This window comes from Chiloscyllium punctatum, chromosome 37 (assembly GCF_047496795.1).
Source record: "Chiloscyllium punctatum isolate Juve2018m chromosome 37, sChiPun1.3, whole genome shotgun sequence".
NCBI lineage: Eukaryota > Metazoa > Chordata > Chondrichthyes > Orectolobiformes > Hemiscylliidae > Chiloscyllium > Chiloscyllium punctatum.
In genome coordinates this window covers 41,890,756-41,913,935 of record NC_092775.1, presented here as the reverse complement: position 1 = coordinate 41,913,935, position 23,180 = coordinate 41,890,756, and the positions used below count along the sequence as shown (strand labels likewise).

The window sequence follows — 23,180 nt, the reverse complement described above, 5'->3', positions numbered from 1 at the left end:
CTGTTTGTAATACCATACTGTGAGTAAATTGGCTAATGTAATTCCTGACAATACTTACAGCATATATAATTGACTGTGATCCACTTGAGCATATCTTAAATATTACATAAATGCAAATCTTTATTTCTGTGATGAAGTAGCCTTAATCATCATCACGTTATTCACAAGAAACAGCTCATAAACCTTTGGTATACTAAGAATACATTTAAAGAAATGTTTGCACACTTCCCATAAAACAGCAAGACAGAAGTTAAATGTTTTAAAATTACACTTGAAAATCAAGAAATCTTACCACTAAGTGTTCAGATTTTACATGATAGTCATGACCAGCCTTTGATTTATACTCCTTTTCACAATGCTCACAAATGAAAACAGCTTTTTCAATATCTGCAGGCTCTTTCCCACATCTTTTTAAATGATATTGGTAGCCCATTAGGCTAGCAAATGTGGCTGTGCAGCCCTAGGAAAATAATAATTACAGATGTAATGCACCAAATCAAGCAAGAGGGAGATTTCCAGTTTTGAAAATCACTCTGACATACAGCTGCACCATATATTTCCATAGCCATCTAATTGGGAGCTACCAAATGCTGAAAGACTGCACAACTCTATCTGGTAAAAATTATCCATATAGATTCTTCGCACAGACTGCAAGCACATTGAGAAATCATGCATGAATTTCATAATTTTCTGTTATATATTTCCATAAGCAAAACACTGTTCCAGGAATGCATAGTTGTAAAACTGATCCTAATAACTTTAAAAACAAGTAAGTAAAATTCAGCTTTAACCTTCTGATATTAATATTTAGAATGTATTTAACCTCATTGGGACACTTCAATTTTCCCATTTGTTTAAGTACTCTTCGCAGTCTTTCACGCTCCTGCTGTTCATCCAGCAGCTTCTCTGCATTCATCAAAGGCTGTAAGATACGAGGCAAGAAAATACTGTTACTTAAGAAGGTCAGAAACATCATGAGATAACTTATATGTATGCATAACAACCGGCCTTGTCTACTAGAAGCTCATGTTTGGAAAATTCCACACAGTTTTAATTTCCTAATATGCATTCCCAGCAGGTAATATTTCTCATTAGATGCCAACATTCATGAAATTAAATCTCAACTGTCAAACTGGGTGGAAGCTTTAATTAGTGTAATCAAAAGTTGAGGTTATTCACTAACCTTATTATTGTGCTCTGCCATAGTGTGATACTTTAGGCCAGCTTTAGATTTAAACTGCTTAGCACAATGTTGACACTTCAAAGCATTCTGCAGCTGTAAGTATTAGAGAGGAGTAAATCTTTCTGGATTGATAACACAGCCTTTTGCCACATAATCTTAGCAAGTCATCTCAAAGGTTTAAATTTTATGTAAATAAAGTTTTGTAGAAAAAACATTGCTTTAAAATAACAAACAACTAATGTATCAAGTTATTTTTAAAAACATTTTGTTCTTATATATTGAGAAAAGATTAGTGAAATTCTTATGTAAAAAATAACGCAGAAATCCCTGATGGCTCAGTGGCATTATACCACTGAATAGCTGAACCATGATTAATTATTTTGATCATTATCCTCCTCAGTTTGCACAGAGGAAATGGATTTTTAGATCAGAAAATCACAGAAGATGGATGCATACAGTGATTGATTGCTTTCTGTGGGAGTAAAATAGTTAAAAGGACAACATAAATTGACGATAATCTCAAAAAGGAGATATTGAGAAAAAGTGTATTCATGCAGTTGGCTTTTCAGAACCAGATACTTAAAAACAAAAATATTCAAGGATACGGTAGCAAAGAGGACATAAGGATTGGATAAGGAAATGTATGTAGAGAAGACGCTTGAACAGACCTAATAAATCCAAGACCTCTACTGTTGTAAAACTTATACTGTGCTCATAAGCGTGCAAGAGTGGACATCAGCTGAGGGGAACAGTGAGAACAGCTGAAATAATTTATTAGATAAACACAAACCTAAGTGCCCCTGACTGGCACAAGAGAACTGGCATTTCAGTGAATATGGGACCAGAGGAACAGGGGATGACAAAAACCTCTGGTATCCCATCTCAATGAGGGATGAAAACTCTCAGGGAAGGAGAAGGTGGGAATATGTGTCAAATAATAAGTGTGACAAATATATAATGTTGAAAACTTGAAGAAACATTTTCAAAAGTGGCTGAGATAACTGGAATCTTTTTTGAGTACATCATCTAGCTTTGTAAATCGTGCCAGCTTAAGTAACCATAAATAATCTTAGTGTTGCAGCACTATGAAATGTTTAAAAATGGTACAAATAGGCACTGGGATGAAGATATTGGTTGAAAAATTCATTTATCATAACTATGTAAAAGCAAAATAAAGTCACTTTGTGATTTGATGTCCAGTGACCAAGATATGCCTGCTCCTTGATCCTTGTTTTTACGCTTTGAGGATGTTTGCAATGAGACAAATAGCTCCTTTTACTCAAAATAACATATGCCTCCTTAAGAAGATTACTTAAAGGGAGCTGCATGATATACATACTGTTAAAAACTCCTTTTCTCTTATAATAAAGAAAACAGAAATTGTTGGAGAAACCCAACAGGTCTGATAGCATCTGTGTAGACAGAAATGAGTGTGAATGTTTCAAGTCTAATAATTCTTTTTCGGAAGCATCTTTTGCCTTTAGTTAACTCTGTTCTCTTACAGCGTTATCCACTTTTCCTCTGATTTCTCCCTTCTCTTGTCCTGTGTACATGAATATCCATAATGGACTCCATGAAAAGGACTTCATAACAGAGGAATGAAAGTAAAAGATTTCCCTGTTGAAACGACAGCAATATACCTTGCAAGTTCACTTCTTAGTTTGCCAGCTGAGAAAAAAAGTTTTGCAATCACTTGAGTGAAAGTTGAATGTTTCAAAGTTTATCAACAGTGAGCTCGACCACTTTCTGCTTTGACAAAACAAGTGGGTAACTTTATCCCTCATCTACATATTTAATTCAAATCAGGTGTAATTCTTATGTCAATTTCTGAGCTTGGAAATTTTACCTTCATTATTATATCATTTACAGACATGCACCATGTGGAAAGGTATGTTTAGTCTGACATTGAATTCAACTGGAAAGTGATATCCCTCTTGGAACTGGTGTAAATGGTGTAAAAGACCTGTACTAGAAGTGACAGAACAATTAGCTTTCTGCATTCTTCTACTACCATGCACATCTCCTTTAAAATTACTGAATTTCAAGTTCCATGTATTTTTTAATATTAGCAGAATAAAATCTTACATACCTCTTTGCAGATTTCTAGGTGTTTCTTCAAGCCTGCTATAGTCTTCCGGTGTACAGTCATACAGTTTGGACAGACAACTTCTCCTCTTTCTGAAATCTCCTGCTGCCACTTTTCTTCTTGGCTTCCTGTTGTCAATTGTATATAAGTATAACATTATAAGCAACAGTTTGTGATCTATTTCCACAATATTAATTGTTTAACACATACTTAATGTCATACTATTTATACAATTCAACATTGTTTGGTAATTCACATGTTGGGGGAGGGGGGGGGGGGGTGTGCTCTACTCTAGTGCATTACTATTTTTGCCACAAACACTCTTTATTGTCTCTGTTGCAACTGTTTAAAGCTGTTTATTTCTCTGGCCTTTGGGAAATCAGTCTGTAAATTGCCAATAAAAAAACAGTTCTTCTCAGCAGCCAGACTTAGCAAGGTTGTAATGTCGCTGCTGTTGATTGAGTTCAGAGTATTAGGGAGCAGTGACATTAAGCCCTGTGCAAAAGCATTATTACATTGCGAAAATACAAACTATATCCAGATTTATAAGTCCAATAAATGACAGCATCCCTTTTGTAATGTCTGTAGCATACCTAATTTTGGAAGGATGACTTTAACCTGATCTGCTCAGTAGAATCCAGGAATGCAGTTAAAATAGGTGACTTCATATTGGTTGCAAATTTAATCTATATTTTTGGCCAAGCAAATGATAGGAGGCTCAGCAATGGGTAATCGATTCCTTCTTTAAACACAGGAATAATTTTTCATTGGGATCATCAAGGCTTGGCAGCAATTCTGATGCCACTGTAAGGTAGTCATTGTGGCCTCAGAGCCAGATAGATCTGGTGGCAAGCAGCTCTGGGGCTTGAAGAGTCCCAGAAAGGCAAATTATTTCAATTTTTTGTTTCCTGCCACATTGTGTCATAGAGTCATGCAGTACAGAAATAGACCCTTCAGTCCAACATGTCTGAACCAACGAAAGTTCCCAAGCTCAACTAGTCCTACTTGCCTGCGGTTGGCCCATATCCCTCTCAACCTTTCCTATTCATTTACCTATCCAAATGTCTTTTAAATGTTGTATGTTTACTTGCATTAACCACTTCCTCTGGCAGTTCATTCCACATATGAACCACCCTCTGTGTGAAAACGTTGCGCCTCAGATTCCTTTTAATCTTACTCCTCTCACCTTAAAAACATGCACCCTAGTTTTGAACTCATCCACCTAGGGAAAAGACCTTTGCTATTCACCTTATCTAGGGCCATTGTGATTTTGTAAACTTCTATAAGGTCACCCCTCAACCTATGCTCCACATCTGTTTTTCCCAAATCTTTACAGCAGGATCTCCAGAGAGAACCTGGAGCTTTGCCTTTCACTCAGGCTGATTTCTTGCTCCAATGCTCCAACAGTGAAAATTTACAGAAGTAAATACATTCTTGCTTCAAATAGACCTCTGCTTGAGCCACTTGAAAATGCACTCCAAAAATAAAATATACTCTGGGTGTTTTGGGCTACAGTCCTAAATTTAACTCTTGTCTGTAGTTTTACGACTGCTGATTAATGTTTTGGTTTTCAAGCTGAAAAGGTATAAAGCAACCCAGCTATTTTTCTCTTGTCCTCCCTATAGATGAAGGCACAATATTGACATTGCATCGCATCAGCAAATAATGATTAACACAGACTAATTCCACTGTAATGAGCTGTGGATTTCCACTGGTCTCTAATGAAGTTGCTGGAACTTTGGGCTGGATTTTATTAGTAGCTAAGAAGTCACGTTGTTAGGACTGAAAGCAGAATTTGACCTTACAATATAATGAGTTAAATTTAGTTGTGCCATACACTAATGAAACAGCTGACATCATCACAGGAAGTGTTGCAATATCATACTATCTTGCCATCCCTCACAGCCTTGGGGCAAGATTAAGCCACATGTTTCTGAATAAAGTTAATGATTTCCTTTTTAAAAGCAGACTCCTTGAATATTCTCTATTAGCACAATGAGATTCCACTCCAGGAGGCAGTGGAATCTGAGGATGGCATTTTGACAGCAGTGGAATGACCAATTCTCCAAGAGCTGCCAACTAAATTAATTAACCAGAGTGCCCACCTAAAGCTTCATTTGTGGGATGGCCATCCACAAACTTCATTGCCTGGAACTTAATTGGTCAAAGCCAGGAAGGTGTAATGGTGTCTACCCAGCATCATCCTGCCGGATTAAATGCCTTCTTGCCTCTAAATTTGTAATGGGGAAAGCATTAAGTTCCACACACAGTTGTTTATTGCAAAATCAAAGAATTTTAATAATTAAATTTCACAATGTGACTCAAAATTTTTGAAGTGGATTATAGATTAAACTTTGAAATGTTTTCTTACCTGGTAAATATGTGACTGCTTCTTTTTTAATATGAACTCCCAAAGGTTTCCTTTGCAATTCTTCATTGTATGTGCTGTTATTTTTCTTCTTGCCTTTACCCCTTCCTTTATCATCTGGTTTTGACAGGCCTTTAATTAATCATCACAATAATAATGAATTAGTCCTTTTACTACTTTAAAGGTATTTTATTCTTTTCTACAACCAATTTTAACTTTGCCACAGACATATTTTGTTACTTTTTTCACAATGAATCTTGCAGAGTTATTTGATAATGTAACATTTAATTTCACAGCACATTACTGACACATTTCAACTCAAGTTTGATTGCCTAACCACCAACAAGTGGAGAGAAAAGAAACCACTGGACTAAACTCTCCTTGCTATAAGTCAATGCATCTAAAATATCCCACAACAGGACAGAAATCAAGGAGGCAAGAAGTAATTCTAACTTGATGGTGAAAATGTCAAGAAAAACTTCCACTTGTTAAAAATAATGAAGAAAGATATTTTTTTCATACGGCTTCTTCAATGTAAGGTTGAGTTATCTGAACTGGATTTTAATTACCTGATTGTTGTGTTGGTTTACCTTTTAATCCAAAGGTTCCTGATATAGATGGCTGCTCCCCTGTAAATTTCTTAGGCGTCTTCTGTTTCCTTCCTGGCTCAAACAAAATATTGCATAATATCAGTCTGAATAATTTAATTTTTAGAATAATCTGCATTTGCCCTCAGAAGCATGGAAGTGTGATTTGTGAATTAATCATCAAAATACTTTAAAAATTAGAGCTTGGCAGCAATATATTCTATGTGTTGTTATTGAAAATAAGTTATATTAAAATACCAGACAAGGGAAAGTCAACTGAATGCCTTGAGTATTTACTTTCTAATATCACCAATTTTCACTGTAGTATTTTATCTTTGGAATTGGTTTTGCAGAATAGTGATTCTTACATACACTCATTTTGCCAGCATGGGTCCTGTTGATTCAAAAACAACAGGACATAATTTCCTGGCATTCTCAACTGGAGAAATTGTGGTCAACTTAATTAGTAGCAGGATTTGTGGAAGAAGAAACTAGGTTAAGTTGCTGGCTTTCTGTCAATGTGGAGAATGAAAGGGCAAGGACAAATATGGTCAAAGGTATTTGTGTAAGACTCAATAGGACCATAGAAAGAATGAACAGATCATTAGTTCAAACAAAGATTGAACCAAAACAATGGACCAGAAAAAAGATATTGAATGTATTTGTAGGAACATATTATTTTATTTCTTACGTGGAATCCTACTAGATTAAATCAAAATACAGTGGGGTTTACTGTAAATTAAGACCATAAGAAATAAGAGTGGAAGCAAGGCCATTCGGCCCATTGAATCCACTCCGCGATTCAATCACGGCTGATGGGCATTTCAACGCCACTTACCTGCACTCTCCCCATTTCCCTTAATTCCTTGCGAGATTAAGAATTTATCAATCTCTGCCTTGAAGACATTTAATGTCCCGGCCTCCACTGAGCTCCGTGACAATGAATTCCACAGGCTCACCACTCTCTGGCTGAAAAAATGTCTCCTCATTTCCATTCTAAATTGACCCCCTCTAATTCTAAGGCTGTGCCCACAGGTCCTAGTATCCCTGCCTGACGGAAACAATTTCCCAGCATTCACACTTTCTAAGCCATGAATTATCTTGTAAGTTTCTATTAGATCTCCCCTCAATCTTCTAAACTCTAATGGATACAATCCCAGGATCCTCAGCCATTCATCGTATGTTAGGCCTACCATTCCAGGGATCACCCATGTCAACCTCCACTGGACATGCTCCAGTGCCAGTATGTCCTTCCTGAGGTGTGGGGCCCAAAACTGGACATAGTATTCTAAATTGAACCGAACCAGAGCTTTATAAAGTCTCACTAGCGCATCACTGCTTTTACATTCTTGATATAACTGACATTACATTTGCTTTCTTAATCACTGACTCAACCTGCAAGTCAACCTTTAGAGAATCCTGTACTAGCACTCTGAGATCCCTTTATACATTGGCTTTATGAATTTTCTCACCATTTACAAAATAATCCATGCCTGAATTCTTGTAGGCAAATTGTACTTTGCTTGTTCACTTATCATTTGTAAAATAAACTTATTATTGGTTTACACTGAGCTACATTTTTCTGCAATGTTAATCACTTCATTATTTGGGAGACTGGAAGTACACTTGTGCGATTACCGAGATTGGTTTGTATCACAAGATGCTTTAATTGTTATTGACCCAAGACATGGTCTCTCACAACTATCAGGCAGCAAAGGTAAAGTCAAGATAATCAAGAACATAAGTTCTGCTTACAAGGAACACAACTTAAATCGAGGAATTATTTTTAACTATATTTTGTAAAGCAAATGTACAGTGTTGTAACAATAATTACATTTCTAAAGAAAATAGAACACATAAGAACTGAAATACTAATTTTGGCTTGAAAGTACATGTCCTCAAAAATGCCATGCTTAAGCTGTACACCAAATACTATAAATGTTGTCATTATCTGTACTTTAGTATGGTGTTTATTACATGCATAATATTCTAAAAATGCCTTTGACATAAAACATACAGGGACTTATTTTTCTGTGGCTTGTACCTCAGGAATACTTATGTTCCAGATATAAAGCATTGGCAATAGCAGGAAAGGCTATTATACCAGGACTTTACCTCCTTGATACTGAACTAAGACTTTCCTCAAATAAAAGGTAGAGAGCATGTTCAGGCACTGGGTAAAGCTGGCCTTTAAATAACCTGGGAGAAACTCTCTTTGCCTTTTTTGACCCCATTTTTGTCAAGGCCTTCCAAGAACATTGTTTAAGCTCCCATTGAGAATGTAGTGCTGGAAAAGCACAGCAGGTCAGGCATTCCTGATGAAGGGCGAATGCCCAAATCATCGATTCTCCTGCTCTTCTGATGCTGCCTGACCTGCTGTGCTTTTCCAGCACTACACTCTTGATTGTGAGCTCCAGCATCTGCAGTCCTCATTTTCTCCCCCTTTAAGCTCCTATGGAATGCTTCAGAATATTTTACTTCAATTAAGGTGCTAATTAAACAATAAATTGTTGTTGTTGCAGTAAAGCAGCATGCACACCATGGGTGCTGGGGAAAAAATAAGCACTACCGCACTTAGGCGGTAGTGTGGGGGTTAAGGGAAAAAAAATATATATAAACAGAGGATTTTTAAAAAAAAAATATAAACAGGCATCCAGGTGTCCTTGGAGAAGGAGCACGTGGTGTCAAAAAAAAAAATAAAGCAGCATGCAGTCCATTCCAATCGTGGAAGCACTATGATTGAGTTGACAGAGCTGAAACTGTCAAACTGCTGACATCCTCATACTAATTCTCCTTCTCATATCTAACTTCCTTCTCATTCCAAAATCATTTCTAATTTACAAACTGCAGACACTCTAAGTATGTACATCTAGCATTCTCCCCCTCCCTCACACAGCTCTACTTTGTGCTTTGCTCCTTTCAGGTGCCCAAAGTGGTAACTTTGCAATGGCAGAGGAATGTGAAATGCAAGGAGAAGAAAAGACTGATGGTCATGAAAACACACCGTCACTTGTTCTCACAATCGTAGCTATTAATTCAGACAGTGATGCTGCAGAAAATTTAGAGATTGGTCCAGAGGCAGGATCGTATCTGGTGAGTCATCAGGCACAACTGGAATGCAGTCAGGCCAGAGAGAAGAGGTAGCATTGTTGCCAGGACACTGGTGAGTTTGTAAACAAGTTCTGCTGCACAGGACTCTGATAAAGACTTTGATGGGGCCTTAGTTGAAGGCTATGCACAATAACATTGATTGGTAAGCAAAGCAGAGAGACTGTCAATATCAAAGAGCATGGTTAAATCTAGCACCAACCTTGTACAGAGCTTCATGCAGAACATGAGAGGCCTTGTCAGGATGGAAGTGATGGCCAATTCCACTAGTACACTTTCAGAAATAACAATGATGCAGAGTCAGGTGGTTTTTGCATCAGAAAATTGCAAGAATGGCATGGCCATCACTTTGAACATGAAACAGTACCCTTAGTGCTGAAAATATGGGCTATCTGAATTCTGTGGCTCCATTTTCTGGAATACCTGAAAACCTTTCTTGTGTAACAGAACAACCAAGTGTATTAAGTTTAATGAAAAGTCTATCCACCTCTGGGACAACAGGAAACCTTCTTGCCTTTCAAATTGTTAGAAGAATAGGGACAACATAACTCATATAAATCAATAATTGTTGTAAATTGGTCTATTGGTGCCATGTGAACAAATAAAGGGAAGCTGTAAAATTGCCATAGTACTATTGGATCATACAGCTACTTACTTATTACAGAGAAATCAATGATTAAGGTTTTATATAAGGGTCACCATACCTCAGCCAAGGGGAAATGTTGAAGAAGAGAGTCCTTTGTGGTATCCTCGGCCAGTGTAGGAATTGAACCCACACTGTTAGCGTTACTATGCAGCTGACTAAGGTAACCAAACCCCTGACAACAAGCATACATATGTTGGCAAATTCCTTGCTGAAAATAAAGTAAGGAGCTAATTTATGTTTTGGAACATAGACTCCTAAGGAAACGTTGCAATATTTGAATAGAATTTTAGCTAGCCTATTTATCATAATAAAGTCTTAATAGTGATACTGGGCGGCACGGTGGCAGTGGTTAGCACTGCTGCCTCACAGCGCCAGAGACGCGTGTTCAATCCCCGCCTCAGGCGTCTGACTGTGTGGAGTTTGCACATTCTCCCCGTGTCTGCATGAGTTTCCTCCGGGTGCTCTGGTTTCCTCGCACAGTCCAAAAAAAGAACATGCAGGTTAGGTGAATTGGCCATACTAAATTGCCCATAGTGTTAGGTGTAGGGGAATGGGTCTGGGTGAGTTGCACGTCGGCGGGTCAGTGTGGACTTGTTGGGCCGAAGGGCCTGTTTCCACACTGTAAGTAATCTAATCTAAATCAGAGAACATACTCCCAAAGTCAGGAGCAGCATAGATACCGATAACCTTGATAATAATTTAATCATCACTGAGGTAAATATGATGTCATCTTTAAGCCACAAAACAAAATATTTAGTATCAAAGATTTTAAGTCAACACTTCATTAATCTTCACGATAATGAACAGATTCAAAACTGCACACAAGTATTTGTGGTTAAAACAGGAATTTCAAATTCACGTCAATACTATCAAATCTGAGGGCATCAATCCTACCAGAGGTACACACACACAAATTATTGTATAAAACCTGCTTGATAAACAGATTAACATTCTTTTTCACTTACTAGGTTAGTCTCAGATCATATTAATTCTTTAAAAATATGTACTTTAAATATTTCAGCAAGCACCCTGAATAATGTCTAAAAAAAATCAAATAAAGGAGATTTCACCAGACAAGTAATAGCCATTTATATTCTGATTGTCATTACATGGTTGTCCTAAATGGTAAGTTTGGATTACATAAAATTGCTTCAAACAGGAGCAATATTTTTGCACTTTTATACTGATGGCTGCTTAGATTCGACGCTCTTATTCTAGCAACAAAATTACTGTTAGTACATGTTTTTATAATACAAGTTAACGAGCTTGAAAAACATGCAACATAAATAATTCATTGATGTATTGGTCATCATGTGGTAAAGTCACTAGAATGAAGGCTTAATAAGAAAAGTTGGGTGAAGGCAATTGAGGATTGCAAATCATGGAAGTGTTGTGGGTCAGGTAATGGTTTGTAATATAGGAAGCAAATATAATTGTTGAGGTACCACAGCACACTTTGTTTTAAACACCACCTTACAAACCGGCATTCCTGATAAGCCAGCAAATATTATACTACTGAAGTACCAGAAGTTTACAGTGTTACTGTGATGTCCAAGTAGTCAGTTGAGGATGGGAATGAGAAGGCTCTCTGCCACTAATCTTTATTTAAGGCAAAGATGCATTATTATTTTAATTGATTTATGCTGTAAACAAAGTATAACAGTGATGCACATACGCCTGCATTACATTTCTAGTGTGTGCTCTTACATTGATTGTGTGGAACTCAATCAACTGGAATATTTGATCAATCAATACACTCCTGATCCCATAGGTACCTGTTAATGAACAGTTCGATTTATCTTCAAAGCTAGAACTATACTATTAATCAAAACATTCAGAATGGGCAAAGACAAAGAAGCTAGACCTGAGCCCTAAAACAGGTAACCTTAACTGTTTCATAAAACTAACATATTTACTTGGTAAAAACCTAACATATTTACTTCTCTATTTCTGTTACACAGTGAAATGTTTAATTATTGTATAATTAAAATATAAACTTTTTCACATTTAACTGCAGTGTAACTAAATATAAGTCTATCATTTTGAACTGCTGCAAGCTTACTGTGTTTTGTTCGCTCGGGGTCTTCCTCAGGGAATGATATCTGTTTCTTGCCTTTGCTCAATTCATTAGATGTTGGAGACGCTTGAGCTTCTGGAGTGTTAGTTAATTTGTTTTCTCTGTTCTGTGTTGCACATTCCCCATTCTCAGAATGTCTACTTAATTCTCTCTTTTGTTGCTTAGACTTTTTAGGTGAAGTTTCTGCATTTTCAGCAGCCCTGAAACAAAAGTAAAAATTGCAGCTATTGGTCACTGAGTATGCTAATAACAGAGAGCTCAATAACAATTCTGCCATCCCAATACTTACAAGACATAATATGTTTTATAAAAAACTGAATCTTTTGTACTACTGCATAAAAGCATCATGACTCAGAAAATTATTCAGGCATGTACTTCGGAAAAGTATTCAGTTAGAGGGTGGAGGAAATTTTAATCTAGACAAGGGAAAACGAGTAGGTAGATAGGAGAAAAAGAGGATGTCAAATGAGATGAGTGGTAAGGAGAGAGTGAAAGGACAATAGTGGGCAGTTGTTGGAGAATCATAATCAATGTCTGTCCAAAACTTGCTAGTTTACTAGTGCAAAGAGCTATCAATAACTAAATGTTGTAGAGTGCCACATCACAAGGTCCAGGACAATGTGATGAGGAATCAATCACAGCTTGGAGCAGTCTGTATGAGACTAAATACCACAAGTCCACTGTCTAAGGTTCTTCTGTTAATATATTCTGAGGAATAGGACAAAAGCTATCCCCTTCAGCTGTATGCACGATGAAATATTTGACATGAAATATCATTGTACAGATAGTCCCCAGGATGCAAATGGGTTCCACTCTTGAATTCATTTACAAGATGATTTGTTCACAAGTCAGAACACAATTTAAGATAACATAAAATAGCAAATTGTAAGAAAGGAAACGTTTGTATGTCGGATCTTTAAAATTACACCCTTGTACTTTGGTGAGCATTGTGAAGTTCCTTATATACTATATTGAAACAAACAAACTTATTTTCCATGTGACATTATATAATACACTGCTACAATTTATATGATTGAAGCATATTTTGACAGGTCCTGAGAGACAGTGGAAAACACAACGTGGAACGAGAGAAGAGGGAGGAATGGGGAGAGAAAAGGGAGACAGTGATGGAACTGAAAAGGGTGAGTCCTCAGGTGAAGGAGATAAGGAGTAGCAAGAGCAAGCTGGGAGAAATGGACATGGAGAAGGAGGTAGCAGAAAGGAGTGGAGGAAGGAAAAACAGGTGCTGCAACTAAACTATTTCCCACTGGACAGGAGGGGGTGCAATAAGGTCCAAATGGTTGTCAGTGAAGGCAGTTTTAAGAAATGTGCGGCCAAGCAATATGGAAGTGAATAAAGACAGGTGCTGTAGAGTAGTAGATGGACTGAAATACTCCCCCAGTGCTGGATCACTGAGGCAAGAGTATAGACCTAATTACTAATTTATGGTACCTGGTTAAGAGTTTTGATGATAACTTATTTCTTAGTAAGGGTGGAATATCTGTTGTGCTAGATATGGCCGGAGTTGGGTTGGGTTTGGGTGTGTGAGCATTGGATGAATTGACTGATAATCTGCAGTGTGGATGGTGTCAGGTCTCAAAACGTTGATTGGTCAGAGAGGCTAGTGACTAGAGCTTAGCACCAGTAGCCAACAGAACCTATAAGTGTCTGAAAGACAACTGTGAAGGTTAAAATATATACATGCAGCAGCTGATTGGGTTAGGATGGAGAGAGAATTGCATGAAGTCAAATCATAAAATGAGCTAATGAGCTTCTAATAGGCAATTAGCTGTTGTGGCTGGCTTTGGCAATTGTTGTTTTGAAAAAAATATTGAGCCAAAGAAAAGGTAGGCATCTTTTATTACCTTTATCAAGATGGCTGCTGTTTCAGATATCCAGGGCTCAAACAGTTAAGAATACTCTATTTGACATTTGATGGTCAGAAGCAACAGTCATGTGCAGATTCAACTTTATTGGTCTTAGCTCTCAACACACTATGTAGGCACTCTGGGGTAACTTTAAATTTAGGTTAAGGTATAAAACTGCAAATATCAACCAACCCATTTATTATATACCCAATGCAATGTTACTTTGACTTCAAGAGAAGTTGATCTGTATCTCCTGTTTTACACAGTCCCATTGTTTTAGCTGCTGACATAATGCAACATTTAGCACTGAACAGTTCCATAACAAGTATTTCAATTAACTGCTTACAGTTTTATTCTAAGTTTTGCACTGTTAGATTTTTAATGATATATTGAAATGGAATGTGGTACCCCAGTTAGTTTAACATAATGTTTGTCACAATATCACAATACTAAGTCAAAAATATTTTTGTGAAATACATGAAACAGAAATAATGCTATTTCAGGTGGTACAATGGTTCTGTGGTTAGCACTGCTGCCTCATAGCGCCAGGGATCTAGATTTGATTCCAGCCTTGGGTAACTGGCTGTGAGGAGTTTGAACATTCTCTGTGTGTGTGCGTGAGTTTCCACTGGGTGCTCCAGTTACTTTCCATGGTCCAAAGATGTGCAGGTTAGGTGAATGGCCATGGTAAAAAGCAGTTACTAGGGTAGGGTAGCGGGCATTGCCTTGGCGGTATGCTCTTCACAGGTCAGTGCAGCCTAGATGGATTGAATGGCCTCTTCCCAAACTGGAGGGATCCAATGATTCGGCTTAAATATACACAAAATATGTAAATAGAGGTTCAAGATAAAAGTTGTAATTCAGATCATATATTATTAATCACTTTCACCATTAAATGTTTTTCACAATATGTACTGCCCCTTAAATTTAAAGTAAGCCTAATGGGTCATTAGGATACAATTACATTATGCATGATAATCTTAAAGCAAGATAAATATTAAACAAAAAATTTAATTTCTAAACTACTGAAACACCATGGAAGGCAATGAGTATATTACTCTATTTTCACCAAAACGAACATACCTTTTTCTACCTCTACCTCGACCAATTGCTTTTGTAACTTTTTCAGCCACCTCTGTTGTTTGTGTTCTTTTTTCTTCATGTTTCCATTGCTTATGTTTTTCCAGTTGGGACTTAGATGCAAAAGAAGCTTCACATAGAAGACACTGATGATTATACTTCTTCGAATCAATGCCCTACAGTAAAACAATCTTGTTATAAATTCTGTGGGTATTATAAAACAGGCCACTACCAACGGGAATATTCCTAAAATAGAGCTGTTACATTATTATAAATGCAAATTATACTGAACAAGAACATAAAATACTGAGTAGTTGTGCAGATATGTATGTCTATATGTTAACATTAAATTCTCCCAACCATTTCAACAATACAAAAATAAGTTTCTTTCAAATTTACTTACATTAAATGAAATTATGTTTAGCAATGAAAAAGCTTGCCTCTTGGAGCCTGAATCTATGTAGGTTTTGCCAGTGAAAATGATAGTGGCACTCAATTTACCTCCCACAGAATCATTTCAGGAGCAGCAGACAAAGCGGCTGCAATTTTAAGTGACAGGAGTCTGCAGGTGCAGAGGGTTAATTGATAAGACACAAAGTTTCACACTTGCACTTTTCCAGACTCCAGCAAACTGTGGGAACAGAGGACAGTTGCACCCTTAAGCTTAAAAATCACACAACGCCAGGTTATAGTCCAACAGGTTTAATTGGAAGCACACTAGCTTTTGGAGCACCACTCCTTCATCAGGTGGTTGTGAAGGAGCGGCACTCCGAAAGCTAGTGTGTTTCCAATTAAACCTGTTGGACTTTAACCTGGTGTTGTTTGATTTTTAACTTTGTACACCCCAGTCCAAAACCAGCATCTCATGACCCTTATGCTTCACTTTGTAGGCAATACTCTGTATGACATGAAGCATGTGAATGCTTGGAGCCAAGGATGCTGTTATGAATTGAATTGAATTGAATTGAATTTATTGTCACGTATAGCAAGGCACAGTGAAAAACTTTGTCTTGTGAGCAATACAGGCAGATCACAGAGTTAAGTATCATAGATAAGTAAATAATAGGTAAACAGTGACAAAAACAAAAATACACAGGTACAGGCGAATGTTAAGAGATTGAGTCCATTCGGTATTCTATCAACAGTAGGGTAGAAAATGTTTCAAAACCAGCTGGTGCATGTATTCAGGCTTCTGTACCTTCTCCCCGATGGTAAAGGTTGTAGAAAAACATTGCCAGGGTGGGATGGATCTTTGAGAATGCTGGCGGCCTTTCCTTGACAACGGGCCTGGTAGATGGATTCTATAGATGGGAGGTTGGCCTTTGTGATTGCCCGGGCTGAGATCACCACTCTCTGTAACCGTCTCCAATCTTGAATGGTACAGTTGCCAATCAGGTAGTGATACATCCAGACAGAATGCTCTTGATGGCACACCTATAAAAGTTGGCAAGGGTATTCGCTGTCATGCCAAATTTACTCAGCTGTCTGAGGAAGAAAATACATTCTTGAGCCTTTGTAACCAGTGTATCCACATGAAGAGTCCAAGAAAGCTTGTTGTGGATGATCTCTCCTAGGAGCTTGACACTCTCCACTCACTCCACCTCTGTGCTGTTAATGTGTAGGGGGGCAGGAGTAACATTCTGCTGAAAGTCAATAATGAGTTCCTTGATTTTGCCGGCATTGAGAGCTAGGTTGTTCTCAGTGCACCATTTTTTCAGGTCTTCCACCTCCCGTCTGTAGTCTGTTTCGTCGCCATCTGAGATTCGACCGACTATGGTGGTGTCATCAGCGAACTTGTAAATGGAATTAGTCTGGTATTTGGTGACGCAGTCATGGGTGTACAGTGAGTACAGTAGCGGGCTGAGTACACACCCCTGGGGGGCTGCAGTATGGAGTGTTAGTCAGGATGAAATATTGTCCCTAATCTTCACTGATTGTGGCCTGTGGGTCAGGAAACTGAGGATCCAGTTGCAGAGAGTGGGACTTAGTCTGAGATCACTAAGTTTAGTAATTGGTCTCGAGGAGATAATAGTATTGAAAGTTGAGCTGTAGTCAATGAGAAGGATTCTTACGTAGCTGTTCTTGCTTTCAAGATGTTCTCAGGAGGCGTGAAGGTCAAGTGATATGATTCATTCATTTTTAAGTAATCAAGAACCACAACACAATTCAACCGCACTGTGTTGGATGTCCAGTTGTCTCTACTGTGATAAGAGCTATTTGTGTGATCGGACACACCGAGGGAACATCATCAGCTGAGAGAATGGTGGGAAAGCATCCTGACACCCTTCTGCCTGCAGCAAAACTAAATGTTGGGTGGGAGGGTTCATGTTAGCTTCCAATGCCACTGTCAACTGATGCTCTTAAGTTGGTAATTAACTACCACTAAGAGCCTCTCCTCTGCTGCTTGTATTGAACACGCGGGAGCAAACCAAGCAAAACTAGAAAGGATTCTGGGAGTGAGGGGGGCAGATAGTGGGGGACTCTTATTCAAAAACACTCAGTGCCTTATAAGGGGTCCAGCATCATATACAGGGGAGATGATTACTGCCAGCCCCTACTTTTGCTGCTGACCCTCTGACACATCCCTAGGCAGAATCACAAAATTGGTACAATGTAGAAGAACATCCTTCAGCCCACTAAACTATGAATCCCTCCTGTAACCACCCCTGACCTGGGCGTTCCACCAGCCTGAGCCTCCATTGGTTGACACCCTGGCAGCAGCCATCACCTCTCCCAAGTGACAACAGCTGCTGGCTTTTGATTGGTCAGCAGTTCTTGGTAAGCACAACTTTCTGCCACAGTGGTCCTGAACCTGGAAATGGTCTCTTCACTGCTGAATGGCTTGTGGTTCAGCAGGCCTTCCCCAAAAAAAGCAGGCATTTGGCAGGAAGGCAAAACAGCTATTGCTTCCACAAGGTTTGGGCCAAACCTGTCTAAATATGTAGGTTGTACTCTTAAACAGGTAAGTATGTCAGTACTGTCTTATTAATCTAAGATACTGTTACCCAGGGATGTAATAATACAAATCTATTGTGATCCTAATTGGATATAGGTTTACATTTTTCTATTACATGAACACCAAGGCTAATACTACTTGCTATTACAGGGTAAATTAGTTAGTAACTTCTAGTATTCATCACACAGAACAAAATAAATGTGGAAATGCAGGGGTTGCTTTCAGAGATACCCTGCACCTCCACAGGGTGTGCTATTGTAGTGTTTACAGATAGACGTGGCACTGAAATCACTACAACAGTGTAAACTTAGTAATACGACCAGCTGAGGAAGGAAACCAGATTCCTTCTTTGGATTGTTACGATAAACCTTTTATATATCCAACTTCAATTAAAAGGTAGATCATCAGAAAATAAAGGAGCCAAGCACCAAGGTTTTATTGAGTGAAAGAAAGAGGAATTTTTGTATCTAGTAATCCCAAAAAACAAAACCAAAAGTAAAATATCGAACACACACACATAGGTAAAATTTTAAAAGGAAGAGTATCTGGTATAGATAGTGAATATAAAGGTTGCATAGTTAAATAGTCATTATGGTCCTTTAAGTATTAAACTATTAATAAAGATGAGCGTTGTTTAATTTTTGGCTTGTATCCTCAGTGTAGCAGAATCTATGGACAGCTTTAAGTTCTTGGTGAATGTTTGTTTTCCCATTTTGTTTTCATTGGGTACTGTATTCTAAAATGATGAGAGAAACAGGACAGAAAAAGATAGCGTTCCGGTTCTTCTTGTCACAAATTTATTTTCCTTTCCTCTGCTTGGCTGCTCAAAAACAGCTGTGGAAATAAAGTTCAGTATATATTTCAGAGTTTAACTCCATTGTCTTTCCAAAATGGCTAATTGGCAGGTGAGCCTTTCATCTTTGAATATGTGAAATTATCATACAGATGAGAGTTAAATAGGAGATGCAAATCTTTTGATGCTGACTGCCATTGCCTGACCTTAATATGTTTAGATAAAAATAGAAATTTCAATGCAGATGTCTTAATTTATTTCACATGTGTGTGTTGGGGGCTTGCCTCAATCTGTGGTCAGGTGCACTGCAGCCATTTTCAGTCGATGCTTCTTTCTTTTCAAAAACTATTTCAGTTAAGTCAAAGAAAGGTCTCAGGTCTAACAATCAAATGATAGAAGTTAACATTTTAGTGTCCATATTTATTTTAATAGTAACACAAGGGTAAATTTCACTAGTCTCACATGAAATACTGATGACAAAAATGGGTAATAGATTTTTAAGAGTGCGATAGATAATTACAATTTGATCATTTTGCTTGTCCTGAAAATATATTTTTACAAGTGTGGAATTTCAATTTTTACTTTTTCTGTTTTCACTTTTATTCTCTCCATTAATCCCATGTGTATACAAGAATCATTATTTTGCTTTCTGTATATTAATTTAAATGCAACATTTATTTCTTGATGTTTAACTCCCATTTTTGCAGTCTGCATCTGCCAGTGAGGTTTCTTCAATCTGATTGGCTTAAGAACCTTCCTGCTGCTTTTCCTACTTGTGGACACTGCAGATCTCCTATAGAGGATGCTGCACCTGATCACGTGTACGTTTGGTAGAAATTATCCCTGACAAGCTCATGCAAAGTGTTTGGCAACTGTACAAGAGGTATAAGCCCTTCCAAAATCTGGAACACCTATTCTACCTTTTGCACATGCCTTTAAATGCATAGTCAGGAGAATAATCATGGAGTCACAAAAATGTACAACATGTAAACAGATCCTTCAGTCCAACTCATCCACACTGACCAGATATCCTAAATTAATCTAGTCCCACTTGGCCCATATCCCGCTAAACTCTTCCGTTTCATGTACCCATTCACATGCTTCTTAAATGTTGTAATTATACCAGCCTTTACCACTTCCCCAGCACCTCATTCCATACACTCACCACCCTCTGCGTGAAAAAGTTGCCCCTTAGGTCCCTTTTAATTTTTCTCCTCTCACCCTAAACCTATGCCCTCTCGTTCCCTAGTCCAGGGAAAATACCTTGTTTATTTACCCTATTCATGCCCCTCATGATTTTATAAACCTCTAAGGTCACCCCTCAGCCCCTGACACTCCAGGGTAAACAGCCCCAGCCTATTCAGCCTCTCCCTAAAGCTCAAACCTTCCAAACCTGACAACATTCTTGTAAATCTTTTCTGAACCCTTTCAAATTTCACAACATCTTTCCAATTGGAGGGAGACCAGAACTGCACAAAGTATTCCATAAGTTAGTAACTTCCAGCATATTGGGTACTGGTAGATAAAATACAATTTTAGTATTGATGCAAATGATCTGGTTGCGGTTATCACAGTTTCAGCCAGGTAAAATCTCACTTTCTGCATCAAGAGGGAAGAGGCCTTCCACTGCAGGTTGGCAGTGGACTAATAAATATTATTGATGTATGAGACATGACATAATTATGATGTGGAAAAACATGAATTGTGCAATTTTGGAACCACCACAGAAGTTAGTGCCAAGCAGGATCAGGTCAGCAGAGGCCTATGTCAGCGTTTCTTTTTTAATTCTGACATGGTTCCTTGAAGCTCCGATTCAGAAAGCTAGATGCTCCCTGACCATCTATCTACCCCATCCACCTCCCCAGAATGATTTGCTCTGCCGATATTATTTCTGCAGCTGACTTGATTTCGCGCCCTGACTCTACATTGGGCCTGCTGGGTTTGCTGGGAGTCCCTGAGGTTTACTTTAAAATGAGGCTGTGAGCTAAAATTGTTCAGCTGTCACGCTCAAGCACTGGATGGATTGCTTCCAGCTTCTGTCCTACATCAGTGCCATGTTAGATTGAGACTGTAGGATCCTCTCTGTAGTATTGTCTATACATCGAGAAACTAAAGATTGATGGGATGTTTTGTGGGAGCATGCAAAGTAAGATGGCTACCATCAATCAGACTGTGGAGTTTGAGCAGGCCTAAAAACTAGATTGTCATACCTTGCTGCAGTACTAAAGGTGGTGGATTCCCCAGCTTTTTTGTGAAGTGTATCAGTCTTCTGGTAAATACACGCCTACACTACAGCATGGCTGATTGCTTACATCTGGCTAAATTGGACCTTGGCTGTTCTCTGCTTCATCAGGTGCTGCTCACTTTTCTCATCCATGACAGCATCAGATAAGGGTATGCCCAAAGGGATGTCAAAACTGCTCCTGACTCTAATTAGGAAAACAGGCGCTCAAAAATCTGCCAACAGTCTGACTCCTTCAGAAGCAAATCCAAGTCTGCACAGGCAGAATATAGTGTTTACAGGAATTCTGGGGTCACAGATGCTTCTGGAATTGTTAATACTTCAGAATTGTTGACAATTCAGGTTCAGGAAGTTCTCACTTCTATTTTAGTTAGGTAATCCCAGCAGCAAGTACCTGTATTGTTTAATCATCAACTTTAATTAAACTGAATTTATTGCATGTGTAAAATTATAATGCAGAGATACAGCAACACTACTTTGCATGTCAACACAGAAATACAGAGATTGCACAGTACAGAACTAAGCCAGCCAGCCCAACCAGTTCATAACACATTTCTGCTCCCTTCTTACCTCACATATTAATCAGAGCAACCATCTATTCACTTCTTTCTCAGTGGTTATCTGGCTCTCCTTGAATCGATTTATTATGGTAGTTTTATGTTTTACATTCTGTAGTTTGCAACATAATGATTAGAACATAGAACAAAGGAAAGTACAGCACAGCAAGAGGCCTTTCAGCCCACCATGTCCGTGCCAACCATGATGCCATTCTAAACTAGTCCTATCTGCCTGCCAATGATCCAGTTTCCTCTATTCCCTGGCCTTCTGATAGGTATTTCCATGTTTTAGTTAGAGTTTTACATGAAGACCTCTGGCCAGTTTCGAAAATCTCAGCTCTGCCTGGATACTTTTTATCATTCAATGATTAACACTTACATCTGCTTATTCTGAATATGTGCAGATTGCAAAATATTTTATAGTTCAAACTGTGCATTAACATGAGAGTTCAAAAATAAAAAGGTGTAACTTCTTATTCTGTCCAGTTTTGCGAATTTCTTTGCTTTATTTAGAAAATCTTGAAAGGAACTCGAGGTTAGATTATCATTCATTCACTTTGGACATATTACATGGAATAACATAAAATATATAGCACAGAAATAAGCCATTTGCCCAACTAGTCTATGTTAATATTTATGATCCACTCAAACCTTTTTTCCCATCTAACTCTATCAACAAGCTTCTCTCTCTATTCAGATTCCTCTCATTTGCTTATCTAGCTCTTCCCTTGAAATGGGTCAATACTATTAACTGCAACCACTCCCAGTGGCAGAAACTTCCACCTTCTTACTTGTCTTTGGTTAAAAAGGTTTCTCTGAATTCTCAATTTAATTTCTTACTGATTATCTTTCACTGATTGCTAGTTTTGTTCTTTCACTCAAGTGGAAATCACTCTCTCTTTCTTTACTTTATCAAAACCCTTCATAATTTTTAAGATCTCCATTATGTCATTCCTGAGCCTTCTGTTTTCAGGAGAACAGAGACCCATCCAGTTCATGCTGTCCTGGCTGCCTTAAGTAAATGGAACAGTCAGGACTTGCTGACTGGATTGCAGAAAAAACCAACTTGTACAAATAGCCCAGGTGAATGACTGTATGGCAGAAAACAAAAAGCAATAACTTCTGTGCAACATTCCTATCAGAAAAGATTTAATTGGTGCAATGCCATGCCACAAAAGCAATGGACAATTCTTTTTACCCACCTCTGTCAGGAGAAAAGAAACGTTTCCTTGAGTTCAGTTAATGAGCAGTAAAAAGCTTCCATTCACAAAAAGCATCCTGCCCAGATGGCTATCCTGCTTAGTTCTACGAGGTCCTACTTCTGCCCTACTTTCTGGGTTGGAGAACTACAAACATACTACCAGAGCAGCTGGAGGGTCAACACCTAAAAACAGATGTATTGGGGTTAAGACTGATATTACATTTTTAAAAAAACTCAAACCAGATCCCCTCTGGGTTTAACAGAAGCAGCACAAAGAGCAGGTAGCCAATTCATTCCTAGGAGATAGATTTGTAATTTAAATATTTGAGTTAGGCTGACAACCTAACCTAATTTGTTCTGTTTTACTTGCATACCAGGAGCCTATCAAGTTCCTGAGGCCTCAGGATACCTAACAGCAGACAATAAGA

The 23,180-nt window shown here is 38.2% G+C and overlaps 1 protein-coding gene across 6 annotated transcripts in view; it reads right to left on the bottom strand.

The window, feature by feature from the left end:
- znf512b (zinc finger protein 512B) overlaps positions 1-23,180 on the bottom strand; it is a 105,964-nt gene that overhangs the window by 21,693 nt on the left and 61,091 nt on the right. For 5 of the 6 annotated variants that reach the window (XM_072556664.1, XM_072556658.1, XM_072556663.1 and 2 more), the window contains 8 exons: positions 15,007-15,179; positions 12,041-12,255; positions 6,207-6,299; positions 5,641-5,769; positions 3,273-3,397; positions 1,184-1,276; positions 824-922; positions 293-460 (listed from right to left, as the gene is read on the bottom strand). In XM_072556664.1, the coding sequence (XP_072412765.1) occupies positions 293-460; positions 824-922; positions 1,184-1,276; positions 3,273-3,397; positions 5,641-5,769; positions 6,207-6,299; positions 12,041-12,255; positions 15,007-15,179 (1,095 nt within the window). The remainder of the gene's footprint in view (positions 1-292; positions 461-823; positions 923-1,183; positions 1,277-3,272; positions 3,398-5,640; positions 5,770-6,206; positions 6,300-12,040; positions 12,256-15,006; positions 15,180-23,180) is intronic. The other variant, XM_072556660.1, reaches the window with a different exon arrangement.